Here is a 14425-nt window from a genome sequence, read left to right as displayed (position 1 = left end):
ACAGTGAGTCCGTGACAGAACAGAACAGTGTGCGCCGAGAGCCCGGCCGGAACAGATGGCAGCCTCCTCGGGCTGGCGGGAGCAACGATCACGCGGCGCTATATTTGAACGGGCGTTGTGCATGCTCTCCCGCCCGCGCGAATCGCGGCGCCGGCAGCGCTCGGCGCCAGCTATCCGCACAGCGAACGGGGGTCGAGGCCGCGGCCGGCGAGCTAGCGAGATGAAGAAGGCCCAAATTTAGGCGGCGGGATTAGAGGCGCTTCCAATAAAAAGACGAGCACGCTGAGGAGGGAGGGAGCGCGCGACCCCCCTCTAGCTCTAGCTCGGCCGGTCACAGGAGGAGGGACGGGAGAGACCAGCTCCTCGACCTCTCCGCAGCCGGCATGGGGTCCCTCCCCCGCGCCGCGGTCTTTGCCGTGGCCCTCCTCCTCCTCGCCTCCTCTGGCGAGGCGTTCTTCGACCTTTTCAACATCTTCCGTCCGCGCTCCGAGAGCGACTACTTTCGGAACGCCTTCGACGGCGCGCAGGAGCAGATGGTTCCCGAGCAGACGGAGCAGGAGGAGCAGGGCGCCGCGCCGGCCACGGCCACAGGCCTCACCAGAGTGCCGCCCTCGGGACCGCCCACCAAGGCCGCCCAGGACACAGTCAATCTCGCCGTGGACGACAGAGCCGGGCCCGCCGGTGCGTGGACCATCGTCAGCGAGAACTCCGGCGTGTCGGCCATGCACCTGGCGGTCATGCGCCATGGCAAGGCCATCATGTTTGACACCAGCACCACCGGCCGGTCTCTCATGCGGCTGCCCCAGGACAACTGCCGCATCGACCCGCGTGCCAAGCAGCAGGGCACCATGGACTGCTGGGCGCACGCCGTCGAGTTCGACTACAACACCGGCGGACTCCGCTCTCTCAAGGTTAGCTTACAACATCGCGCGTCATTCATGCATGGCGCCTTGGCTGACACGTCGATCTCGACCATGCGCGACCCAACTAAGTTTTAATGGCATGCAATGCGCAGATCCAGACGGATACTTGGTGCTCGTCGGGCGCGTTCGACGCGGACGGCAACCTGGTGCAAACCGGCGGCTACTTCGAGGGCGAGAAGGCCGTCAGGTATCTCAGCCCGTGCGACACCTGTGACTGGTTGGAACATCCCAACAGCTTCGCAGAGGGGAGATGGTACGCGACGCAGCATGTGCTCCCGGACGGCCGGTTCATCGTGTTCGGCGGCCGGCGCGCCTTCAGCTACGAGTTCGTCCCAGCGCCGGGGCAGACGAACGACAAGGCCGTCCCCATGCCACTCCTCCGCGAGACCACCGACGACGTGGAAAACAACCTGTACCCGTTCGTGAACCTCCTCCCCGACGGCAACTTGTTCGTCTTCGCCAACGACCGCTCAGTCATCTTCGACCCCAGGACCGGCAAGGTCGTGCGCGAGCTCCCCAAGCTCGCTGGCGGGGGGCGCAACTACCCCGCGTCAGCCATGTCCGCGCTCCTCCCGCTCGACCTCCGCAACGCCAGCGGCGACCCCGAACCGGAGGTCATCATCTGCGGCGGGGCGCTCAAGACGGCCTTGAAGCTCGGAGAGAACAACACGTTCCAGCCCGCGCTCCGGGACTGCGCCCGCATCAACCTGGCCAGGCCCGACGCGCAATGGGAGACCGAGGACATGCCCGTGGGTCGCGTCATGGGTGACATGCTGATCCTTCCCACCGGGGACCTGCTTCTGCTGAACGGCGCTGCCAAGGGCTGCTCCGGCTGGGGCTTCGCGCGGCAGCCGATCCTAACCCCGGTCCTGTACTCGCCGCAGCAGCCGCAGGGGTCGCGGTTCCGGCCGCTGGCCGCGTCGACCATCGCGCGCATGTACCATTCCACCAGCGCAGTGCTGCCCGACGCCACCGTGCTCGTGGCCGGCGGCAACACGAACACGGCCTACAACTTCAGCGGCGTCGACTTCCCGACCGAGGTGCGCGTCGAGCGGTTCGCACCGCCGTACCTCAGCGAGGAGCTCGACGCCAACCGCCCGGAGATCGACGCGGCGTCGGTGCCCGCGGACGGGATGCGGTACGGCGCCCCGTTCACGTTCCGGTTCTCCACGCCCTCCGAGGCCGTGGGCGAGGCCGACGTGAAGGTCACCATGTACGCGCCGCCGTTCACCACGCACGGGTACTCCATGAACCAGCGGCTGCTGATCCTGCCCATCACCGGGTTCGCGGACGAGGGGCGGAGCTTCGCGGTCACCGTCGACGCGCCCGCGAAGCCGGAGCTGGCGCCACCGGGGTACTACCTGGTGTTCGTGGTGGCGAAGGACGTGCCTAGCATCGCTGCATGGGTGAAGATTCAATGAAGTTGATCGTTGGGATTTGCGGTGTGCGTCGCTGTGGGATCGTGTACGGAAGTGGAGCGCGGTTAATCCGTGTAATCTTGTTGATTTTGTTCGGCTAATCCGATTGGTATTTGCCTTTGCGTTTTGTCTGGTTTTACGTAGGGATCTACATGGAATCAGATTACCGGCTGTGCTATGTGTTTTGGTATAGGACTGTGCTCTCACTGAACCAGTCAGAGTTTAAGTCCTGTCACCTTCTTAAGATAAACCGGGGTTGGGGTGTTTGCCCCTCCGATCTTTCATTTTTTTTATGTGATTGTGTTGGTCATATGCTTGGCTGCTTTGCCTGAACATGGTGCGCTACTGCATAAACGCACGTACAAAAAAAAAAGATGGTATCTCGATCTTCAAAAGCTTGACATGGAACATCATCAGAAGGAAGTATCTATCTGAAGTATTGCAGCCAACCGGGCTTGACATGGATCATCATCAGAAGGAAGTATCTATATGAACTATTGCAGCCAATCGAGCTTGACATGGAACATCATCAGAAGGAAGTATCTATCTGAAGTATTGCAGCCAATCGGATAAGGATGACAACCGAGAATGAATCTATTTGCCCTTTCAGTTTTATTGCTCCACAAACATTCTTGTGTCTTTCCCTAATAATCAAGAATTGGATAGAATGGTTGAGTTTGGAGAGATAAATGTGAAAATTCGCCCAGGTGTTCAATTAAAGGTAGAGAAGTGGATTGCAGATGATGCCGCTAGGTTCTAGTTGTTTAAGTTTGGATACAGGTTGGAGGTATATCTGAACACCTTCGAACTTTTCTGATCCTTTGGGCAGTAGGTACGCTACTAGGGGCTACTCAAATGGTGAATATGGTTTTCACCCGTAACAGTGATTTGGCACGTTTACGGGTAGCTGTTCTTGATTCTAAGCTTATCCCCGAGGCATTGGAAGTTGTTTTTGGAAAGTGCCTCCACTCGATCTACTTTATTGTTGAAAATGAAGAGACCTCAAATTCCAAACAAGCAGGAGATGATCCAAATAAGGAGGATAGGGATGAGGATGATGATATGTTAGGAGAAGAGGAGGAGGAAATGAGGGATAAAAGAAGCCTAAGATCAACTCCAGCTGAATCGGTTTCCTCGCCGTATTCTACTGTGCCAAAGACTGGCTGTCCTTTGCCAATCCGTAGACGTCGGCAACTGCCTCCAGTAGCTTCGGTATCAGCATGAACAGGGAAGCGGGAGAGGAGAGAGGGCCGGCAAAGTTGCGGCTGGAAATAAGGACCTGTACACTGTAGCTACGTATGACAGTGGGTCAGTGATGGAAAGTAGTAGAAGATAGGAAATAGTGTAGCTGCTGGAGATGACAAAAATAGGAGATATCGTAATAGTGTTAGGGGATACTATAATAATATTATAGGGGATGAATTTTTAGAGTATCTGCTGAAGATAGTTTAAAAGGAGTAAGACACATTACACAAGTTCAGCCAGTAATACCAACATATGCCAAGAAATAAATGGGACTTCACAGGAAGGGATGGCTCGCAAGTTGATCAATAATGAAATGGCGGATGTGAGGATAGTTCAGTTGGTCCAAGCAGGAGGCAGTGGGTACGCTTAGCTCTCAGATGGTGGCATGCGACTTGCTCCTGGGGGAGACGGCAGGAGGGCTTGATGCTATCGGATCTTCAGTTTGGAGATGCCTCAAAAGCTGAAGTTGGGAACACCTGCTTCTGATGAGTGGGTGGAAAAAAGGGCAGAGGTAATAATGGATGTGGTGGTTCAAAAGCAACGGGAGGAAATTGCAGACCGGATTTTATTTGAGGATGATGATGGAGTTGATGGGCACGATCGCGGGCTGCCGGTTGGGGTGGAGCCGTTCAGTGGCACAATCACAATGGTGGCTGCTGTGACAGTGCCTCCCTCGTCAGAAAAAAAACACTCCATCGTCTCGGCTTCAGCAGGGGTGTCAACCCCGGCAAAACGCTCCACCTCGACCACTCCGGTTCGTTGGAGTAAGAGGCGGGCAGCGACGGTTGACGAGGACACGGTGGTGCGTGCGGCAAGGATGATAGCCATGCGCAATTTTGAGGTGCTGGCTTCGGAAGGTATATCTTTTACTAATTGTATTCTAAGTTGCCTAGATTCATATCTTGTCAACAATTATCATGACATAGGTATTTTCATGGGACAATCTGAGAATGATTTTTCTTTAGCCATTCATGATATTAAAAATAGTGAGCTACAAAGTTACATAGTGTTCCCTCTATACAGAATAAAATAGATTTATTAGATGAAAGAGATAAATCCGATGAAGATGAAGATGGGGACTTCGACAATCTTACTCTTGGACACTTATGTACTAGCCTAACGGAGGATGTGAAGCATTATGACACGGGTCGCATTGTTTGTGATTTAGGACATGTTCAGTTTAAAAAGAAACATTATCCATCTAAAAAAAGAAAAAATTTTAGAGTTGTAGCAAAAATAATTATATTAAGTTATGATTATGATTTTGATAATTAATGATAATATAGTCATTAAAATTAGCATGTTTATCAAGAATATATGTTAGTAAGTCTCATGAATGCAATACATCAAGAAGTCACCATAGCTGAGATAAAGTTTGATTAAATTGAAAAGGTCACAAGAAGATTTGTTTCATCAGATGGTCCGGTGCAAAGAAGTGTGCATTCACCGAAGCATTATGTCCCGAGTCTGAGGATCTCACTACATAGTCCGGTGATTTGCACTTGGTAACACTGGAATATTTCCTGCAGAGAACAATACAAGTACATAAGACTGAAGATCAACCCATCGGATGGTTCGATGCTCTCTGTATTGAACTCACCAGAGTATTCTAACAATGGGTGAGAAGGCTAAGAACCGCATCGGATAATCCGGTGACGAAGGGTATAAAGCACCAGAGTATTTTTTACAGAGGTGATTACAAGTGCTAAAGAATGAAGATCAACTTACCAGATAGTCTGGTTATCACAGAGATAGTTGCACCAAAGTATTTTCAGGGAAAAGAAGAGAATATTTAACTCACCGGATAGTCCGGTATTAATGGAATGAACACCAGATGACTATACCAGAGTATTTTATACAGAGAGACTGCAAAAAGGCTCGGATGACTTAAGATAACTCACCGGAAGGTCCGATAATAGATTTGAAGGTATACCAGAGTGATCGGTGTTCACAGAGGTATTGAGTGAAATTTCAACGGCTAGTTTCTAAGGTTTTACTCATCGGATGATCCGATGTCAGTATTACTATGCTCACCGAATCATTCGGTGTTAACAGTTTTTCTGAACCGTTGGAAAAATGATTAGTGGGCGGATTTGAGGCTATAAATACTCCTTCACTCAGTCATTTAAAGGAGTGGCATGCAACTGAAGTCCAGAGAAACCCATATACACTTGAGAAGACATCCAAGGCACCAAAGTACTTAAAGAGATCATCCAAGGCAATCAAGCACAAAATTAGTGAGTGATTAGTGTTTATAGGCCTAGAGAGAGTGTTGCTAGGTGATTGCTTCCTAGAGAGTGGATAAATGAGTGATTTGAGCTTGTACCGAGAGTTATGTCGGCGCCTTGAAGTCTTGCTGACTCACCGACATCTTGGATCTTGGTGACTCAAACTTGTTAACCCTCCGACTTGGTGTGGAGCGACGACAAGACACGTATACGGGGATACAGAGACCCTTGCCTTGGTGGCTCAACCTTTGAAGTGATCACGGCGACAAGAGACCCAAAGAAAGGCTAGTAGTTAGACCTTGTCATGGTGGCTCATCCGGCTTGATGTCTTGTCGTGGTGGCTTTATGGCTCAAGAGTTATGACCGCGTATCGACCGGGAGCATATCATAGGTGGAGCTTCAATGTGGATTAGGGGTAACATTTATATCATAGATACCACAGGATAAAAATATCTTGTGTCGAGTTTGTCTCTCTACCCTATTTACGTCTTCGTATTTACATTTTTGCAATTTACCTTGTTATAGTATGTTGCAATCCTCTTGAGCGGTAGAGTAGATATATTAGATAAAACTAGAGCACATTTAGATAAAAAAATGAGATAATTTTATCTTGTAAAGTTTTTAGAGCAATTAGTTTTTAAGTGTCCTAATTTACCCTCCCCTCTTAGGATGTAACTGTTCCTTACAATTAGTATCAGAGCCTCGTGCTCTTGATAGGCTTAGCATCCTAGAGTTGTGACGTCCGAGGTTGGGATGGATACCAATAGCACTCCACATTTTAACGGCACTAATTTTCCCTGATGGAAAATTCTTGTGACCTATTATTTGCAAGCTAAAAATTTAGATGTTTAGAAAATCACTAAAGAAAGAATGAGATCACGTGTCACCAATAATGAGAGTCAATTAGATGCATTAGCAAAGAATATCTTTTTATCATCTTTAAATATTGATGTATTTAATCGTGTTTATTCTCTCACCAATGAACATGATATTTAGAATAGTCTTATTAAAATACATGAAGGAACAAATAATGTGCGCAATGAGAAATATCATGTACTTGTTACTAAACTCAATCCGGAGAGGACCAACGGCTTGTAGAGAGGAGGATGAAGAGGCGACGATGTTGCGCGCTCCGTCGCACCCGCTGTGGGTGTGCGTCGATGGTGTCCTGTGAAGGGGCTACAGGGGATCGCACCTGCGAGCTTCTGGTGGGGCACGCGTCACGCCTATTAACAAACAATAGCTATAATAGCCAAGTGCACCGAGAGGCTGTCGAATCTTGGCCCGTTATATATGCCTTTTTGGTGTCCCCTCCACAAAATGTATCTCAAATACTTAATGGATGGCTAAATAATATTGATTCCAAGTTAATTCCTCAAGTGCTGGTTGGGGCAGGTGTATTATGTTGGATTATCTGGTTAATCAGAAATGATATTGTCTTTGACAAGGTAAAACCTAACTCATATACGTAGGCGTTTTTCAAGGAACATATTGGATTCGATTATGATTCCTTACGTAAAAAGAGAAGACATGAGATCAAATGAAATGGGTGTGCCGCATTCTAGAGATCGCAATCATGAAGATTTTCATCAAATATGGATGGATATCTACTAAGAGAATTTATATACGAAGACTTCCTTTTGTTATGTTTGGTACTCTTTTTCTAATGGCCATTTGTTGGCTTCTTTTTCACAGCCGTTAGCTAAAACTTTATAATAATGAATAGTTGAGTACATATCTTGTGCAGATGTGAGAATAATAAAACATACCCTTATTAAAAATAAACATTTTACATGAGTAACATGATCTTTTGTCTTACTGAATACACAAGAGAACTACTCATCATTTCACTGAGGATATTCTAGGGTTTGATGAGTGTTTTCCTGTTCATGATTGGAATCCAACTCAACATTAATCGAGTGATCTCTGGGTCCGGCTGGGAAGAGCCTTAACAGAGTTGGCAAGCTGAGCTTCATGTCTGGCTCGACCAAAGGCTCGGGTGAGAATAGCTGGGTCAATCGGGCCTCTAAGGGAACATAAAAATTTAGTTAGGGCATATCAAAACCATTTATTTAGGTTAAAATTTATGTTTAAAAGATAAATAAAAAATATAAGAGAATAACTAATAAATAAATATCAAGTGGTATAGATGGACGATCGAGATAAATCGTGTGTACGAGTGTATAGAGTTATATTTATCATCAAAGGCACATGCACATGTTTCTAACGGGTTATTTGGTTCTCGTCCCTGAGAAACTGAGCTAAAATTTAGTCATAGTAATATTTGATCATGCTAAAATTAGAAGTAATGATTGGTTTTATGTCAAATTAAATTTTTAGATGGTAAAAAATGAAAGCGGTTATTTTAGACATTAAAATGTTACCAAACTTTACTATAGCCAAAATTTTCAAAGCACGATAAAATTTTAACCTTGATTCAAACATAACTCAAATTTACTAAACGTACCCAAACTTTAGCTTAGCTTCAAAGCGGAAGAACCAAACAGCCCATAAGTCTCCGAACTGAACAGTGGAAACCCCACAAAAACCCTCGACTCGTAGCCTCGCGCACAGCTGCGGCGCGTAGCTAGAGCCCGAAGAGAGAGCGGCGGATCCGGCGATGGAGTACGTGAACCCCCTCACCGGCTTCCGCGTCGACGGCCGCCGCCCCAACGAGGTGACGCCTCCTTTCCCCTTTTCCCTACCGCCCCCTGGCACGGTTCACGCTCAACCCTATATCTCACTCGGTGCTGGACATCGCGCAGATGCGGCAGCTCAAGGGCGAGGTCGGCGTCGTCGCGCGTGCCGACGGGTGAGTAAACCTCTCACGCTGATAGAAGGGGAAAACGGGAGCTCTTCGATTCGGGTTCCGGTGGTAGTTTTGGTGTTCGCTTTTGATCGAATCGTGCTGGTTTGTGCAGGTCGGCGCTGTTCGAGATGGGCAACACCAGGGTTATCGCCGCCGTTTACGGCCCTCGAGAGGTGCTTCCCCTACTCTGATTAGTGTGGTTCCGCGTACCTCTGATATGTCATGCGCATGGCGTGTTTGAGGAAATGTCTCGCAGAGGGGATTTACTGATTATAACGTGAGGTTTAGAGTTAGTAATCGGAATTAAGATGAACTAGGTTTAACATTTTGGGGCCTACGGGATGACATGGTACTTGATTAAGTTGGGTAACATACAACAAAATTTGTTTATCTTTTGGCATGTTTTATTTTCCTCAAAATATGTTCGAGAAATGTTTAGATCTGTTATATATATATATATATATATATATATATATATATATATATATATATATATATTGCTCTGTGTAATATTCCCAGTCTATAAGAGGTTTCTTGCATATTGGGTAACATACAACAAAATTTGTTTATCTTTTGGCATGTTTTATTTTTCTCAAATTATGTTCGAGAAATGTTTAGATCTGTTAGATATATATATATTGCTATGTGTAATGTCCCCAATTTATAAGAGGTTTCTTGCATATTGTCACATGTACATATGTGTATATTCTGGCCTAGGACCTTCAAGGAATACAAGTTGCTATTCCTAATATGGTATACAGAGCCAAAATTTAGGGTTAGGGTTCCTCCTCTCGCGTATTGCAACTTCACGGTTCTCTTCCCGTCCCGATCTATTGTTCATCTACGGTAGATCGTCGGATTCCCCTCTCTTCCCGTCCTGATCTAGTGTACGCGCTCCTGATCTCGTCGATCTCTTGGTTCTCAGCGCAACTGAAGCTCTGCGTGCTGTCGTTGCCGCCCTCCTCCGCCCAGCGCCACCCTAGACTTCGCCCGACGCCATCCTGCTCCGCCGCTGGCTCAATCCAACTCCGGATCCCGGCCAAAGGAAAGGCCTGGCCCGCCCGTCCGGTCGCCCGACGTCCGCTCGACCGTCCGTCGCCTGCTCGGCCGCCTGGTACCCACCGTCCGACCCGCCGGCCGGCCCTCGCTCAGGTGCGTGCTGGGATTCGTCGTCGGTCGAGCCCAGCCAGCTCGCCCGACGCACCGGTCGGTCGCTCTCGCCTCAGGCCGCCGCCGCCTCGTGCCATTTTCGGATCTTCACGGGCTGCCATGCGCTGCCGAATCTCTACCTGCCGGACCACGCCGCCAGCCTCCCGCTGGATGCCCGTCTCCGTCGGCCACTCGGCTTGGCCGGCCACCCAGCTCGGGTGCTCACACCTCTCGGTCGGACTGAGTTGGTCGGGTCTTAGTGCTAAAAAAAAATTCAAAAAACGCAGCAGCTGCCGCTTTCTTTGCGCTCTCGCCGTCGCCTATCACTTCTCTTTGCGCTCTCGCCGTCGCCTGCCGCTTCTCTTTGCGCTCTTGCCCAGTGTTACCTTGACACCCGTGTCCAAATTTATTTGCCGAATTAGATACCCCGAATCCGAGTCGGATTCCGACATCCGTATCAGATTTTGAGTTGTTTTTCGCGTGTTCAAATTTTTTTTGCCGAATCAGACACCCGAGTCCGAGTCGGATTCCGACACTCGTGTCCGTGTCCAGGTAACACTGCTCTCGCCGTCGACTGCCGCTTCTCCTTTGCATTCTCGCTGTCGTTCGTCATCTCTTCAGGATGTCGTCGAGCACTGTTTCAGTTCCTCAATGCTCGGTGCTCTTTGATGGTACCAACTACCGGGACTTTGTGCAGCATATGCACGTTCACATGTGCGGCCTTTGTCTTTAAGGTGTTCTCTGTGGTGACGTTCCTTGTTCGCCTTCACTGGAGCTTACGACGGAGCTTATGCAGCCGACGGTTGACACAAGAGACAAGACAACTATTGACATCGCCACAGCTGCTTATGAGAAGGCCGTCCGCCTATTCGGAAGCTTTGGAGCTGTACCGTGATCGGTTGTCTGACATTGCTCAGTGGATGGATGATGATGCTCGTGCAGCGTCTATTCTGATTGCTAGTGTGGAGCACAAATTTTGTTCTGAGATTGTTGGATTTTCTACTGCCTTTCAGATGTGGACTCATCTTCGTCAGACCTATGAGCCGTCAGGGGACACTTTCTATCTGTCTGTTGTTCGTCAGGAGCAGCCTATTCAGTAGGGTAATGCTACAGTTGATGCTTTCTAGCTTAGATGTCAGATGTGTGGCGTTAGTTAGACTCTTTGTGTTGTTGGTTGCTACTCTTGTCAGTGCTGCTTGGATCTACGTGCTGAGCGTGACTTTCGACGCCTCTACGGGTTCCTGACTCGCCTTCGTTCGGAGTTTGAGCAGCGTCGGGCTCAGCTACTTGCTCGACATCCTCGTGTCACGCTTGTGGAGGCTCTTACGGAGCTGTGCCCAGAGGAGACTCGTTTACATGGTTCTGGACTGCTGCCACTTCCTTCAGTATTGGCTGCTCGTCCACCTGTTGTGCCTAGGTCTTCCTTCCTCTACTGTCGTCGGTCTCTCTGCTTCCTCGACTACTGGCTCCTTCCACAGTGGCATCATTGTCTTGGTCATGTTTGTGGGTCACGTCTGTCTTCATTAGTTCGTCGTGGTCTTTTAGTGTCTGTCTCAGGAGATGTGTCCTTAGATTGTCAAGGTTGTAGGATTGGTAAACAGATTCAACTATGGCCTATGTGCAGTAGAACTTGCAATGTTTTTCCACAGTGAAATGTACTGGAGAATTTGAAGTAGAATTGTAGAAACCCTAAATTTGAATAAATTTCTTTCTTTGCATTGTGTTCCATAGTGAGGATTATGTTGCTCTGGAGTGCTCATAGTGTTTACTTCTTCTATTGCATTGCTTTACCTCCCTTTTTTTCCTTTTCCCACCGTCAGGAAAGGCTGTTTACTTTGAAGTGAAACTTAATGCTATGCAATTAAAAGTTTGTGCTCTTGGTTTTGCACATTCAGGTTCAGAACAAAGGTCAGCAAGCAAACAGCAACGAGGCTTTGGTAAACTTTCGTTACTCCTGGTGCATTCAGTAATTAGTGATTCTCCTTTCGGATGTGTTCCTGAGAGATCTGTGTATAGGTGCGCTGTGAGTATAGGATGGCAGAATTTAGTACAGGAGATCGGAGGAGAAAGCCAAAAGGTGACAGGTATGTTCCAACTTGAAGAGTAAGATTTGATTAAAAAACAGTTCAGTCATTCGGCATTCGCAATAATAGTCATTTATTATCAGTACGGACTTCCAACATGGCAACTACGCGTTATTTTTCTTTCTACTTTAACACCAGGCTTCTTTTCCCTGCATCTTGTATTTTCCACATGTCTTGGTATCATTACTGCCTTCCCATTTGAAGGATACTATTTCTGAAAGCATGTTTGATTTTCCCTAAAGAGTAAAGGGCCCTCAAATCAAAGCATGGGTGTCAGATCAAGAACTTTTTGTGTTCGTAACAGTGTAACATAATCAAATGTCACAATTAAGGTTAGAAATTTCTAGAGTAACATCCAGTGTGACTTAAGCAAATAGTGCTGCAGTATAACTTAGTTGACTCGTTTTAGTGCTTCTGAGCTGAACACCCAGTGTGCAAAGTGAATTCGGGTCGCATGAAATTTAGGGTACATGCTGTCTCATTGCCCATATAACTATAGTAGTGAACTAAAGCCACAATCATCTTGCAGGCGATCAACAGAAATTTCGCTTGTTATTAGACAGACAATGGAGGCAAGCATATTAACACATTTACTGCCACACTCACAGGTCAGTTCTGTTTACTTATGTATCCTTCAAAAAACTTCAATTTTAAATGATATCGGGGTTGACTTTCAATGCTTATTATGCTTGTTTGCAGATTGATATATTTGTCCAAGTTCTTCAAGCTGATGGTGGTAAGTGTTCTACCTTCCTACTTTCATACTGTTGAAGTTGTAGTCTCCAGGCTTTATGCACTCCTAGAATCCCTCTATTATTTATTCTAGAACATACTCTCTTTTTTTTTGTTCTGTCATAAAACGAAGCCAAGCAAGGCTACATGTTTTCCATGGGCTGAGTTAATCTAGATTTATGCTCTATATGATGAGACATGCAGGAGAATGTCTACCAGTTCTCATTGTGTGCCTTTCCCCCTTTAGCTATATTACCCAGTCATGCTACGGCATATTATTCTTTCCTGCTATATTAATCAGTCATGCTGTGGCATATTATTCTTTTGCCTATTTTGAAATGATTTTGTCATATCTTGTACTTCGAAATGATTTTAAGCATGACTGTGTATAACAGGAACAAGGTCAGCATGCATCAATGCTGCAACACTTGCTCTTGCAGATGCCGGGATTCCAATGCGAGATATTGTTACATCTTGTAGTGCTGGGTATCTGTGTTCTACTCCTTTGCTCGGTAAGACTCCTAAGTTATTTTATATCTATGACAAGCTAAGAATCGCATGGCATTGACAAATCTCAAGTAATTCTAATGTGCTATTTCAGATTTGAATTACATAGAAGACAGTGCTGGGGGTCCAGATGTCACAGTTGGCATTCTTGCAAAGATGGACAAAGTGACTCTTCTGCAGGTCAAAAAGATCATTAATTCTTACCGTTCGAAATTCTTAACTCCCCAACTCACTTTATCTATACGCACAAGCAAAACTATACCTTTCAATTTTCTTCTCCTGTGAAATACATCATTGGCGATTATTTACTGCATAGCGTTGTTCTTTATAAGACTTTGTTATGGCCAAAAGCAAGGCAGCTTAAAATTTAATTTTCAGATGGATGCAAAGTTACCAATGGATACATTTGAAAACGTAATGGAACTTGCAATACAAGGGTGCAAAGCAATTGCAAGTTACATCCGTGAGGTAAATAATTTTGTGCTGCTCTCCATTATTCTTGGCTGCAGTTTATTTATTTCATTTTCTGTTTACACTGACTTATCACCTGTCATGACGCATTGGAACTTCTCAATACCTCGTGCCTATTGTGATATACTTGTTGGTTGGTGACTATGATACTGAAACAGGTGCTTCTGGAGAACACAAAACTGCTGGAGTGTCAGCGTGGTTAGTTAAATTAGAAGGTGAATCCCATTTATCCAGCCTGTGTAACGTTTCAAGCCTGGACTGGTCTGTGTAACACTAATGGTTTATCTGCTTACTTGGCAGAGTATCAAGATTAATGGTCTGAACCTGTTGAAGATCGCTGACCCATCAATGAACATCACACATCGTGTAAAAGGCTTTCTAGTTGAGGATGAATGGCCTCGGTGTGGTGCAGTGCAGTGCAGTGCACAGGAAATATCTGAGCCTGCTTGTACCAATCTTCCAGCAGAGTATTTGCTTCCAGCTATTTGCTTGTACCAATCTGAGCCTGCTTGTACCAATCTTACAGAGTATGTGCTTCCAGCTATTTCGCATACAAGCATGCTCAGATTGGTACCAATCTTCCAGCTATTTGCTTCCAGATTTAAAATCACGAGGAGCTGGGCAATTTTCTGTAAACTGATTCAAATTGAACGTGACATCCTATGCTGATTATTTGTAGTCGTACTGATTATCTCTGTTATTGTCGGTTTAAGAAGCATCCGTTTGCTCCAAGATGATAGCGCTTTAAGAGCTACAGGTGTTTTACTGAATTTTTTTTATCGTTCCATAACGTGCTTCAAAATACTGCCTGGTTCCTGCACGATGATTGAAGTTCGCGAACCAAAGTTGGCAATTGGAT

General features: G+C 46.8%; 2 protein-coding genes across 2 annotated transcripts; both read left to right on the top strand.

Annotated features, from left to right (window-relative positions):
- The first annotated feature begins 383 nt into the window (after positions 1–383).
- Positions 384–2597, top strand: LOC133884229 (aldehyde oxidase GLOX1-like). Its single transcript, XM_062323578.1, has 2 exons — positions 384–911; positions 1016–2597. The coding sequence occupies exons 1-2, from the start codon at positions 384–386 to the stop codon at positions 2342–2344; spliced, it is 1857 nt and encodes a 618-aa protein (XP_062179562.1). The 3' UTR covers positions 2345–2597.
- A 5730-nt stretch (positions 2598–8327) lies between these two features.
- Positions 8328–14336, top strand: LOC133884827 (exosome complex component RRP41 homolog). Its single transcript, XM_062324395.1, has 12 exons — positions 8328–8491; positions 8580–8626; positions 8736–8796; positions 11668–11709; positions 11789–11856; positions 12386–12464; positions 12556–12592; positions 12984–13100; positions 13190–13275; positions 13474–13563; positions 13725–13781; positions 13867–14336. The coding sequence occupies exons 1-11, from the start codon at positions 8435–8437 to the stop codon at positions 13767–13769; spliced, it is 729 nt and encodes a 242-aa protein (XP_062180379.1). The 5' UTR covers positions 8328–8434; the 3' UTR covers positions 13770–13781; positions 13867–14336.
- The last annotated feature ends 89 nt before the right edge of the window (positions 14337–14425 follow it).

The sequence above is a fragment of the Phragmites australis genome, chromosome 11 (assembly GCF_958298935.1).
Source record: "Phragmites australis chromosome 11, lpPhrAust1.1, whole genome shotgun sequence".
Taxonomy (NCBI): Eukaryota; Viridiplantae; Streptophyta; class Magnoliopsida; order Poales; family Poaceae; genus Phragmites; species Phragmites australis.
Note: the sequence above shows the minus strand (reverse complement) of the source record. Positions and strands in the feature narration are given on the sequence as shown.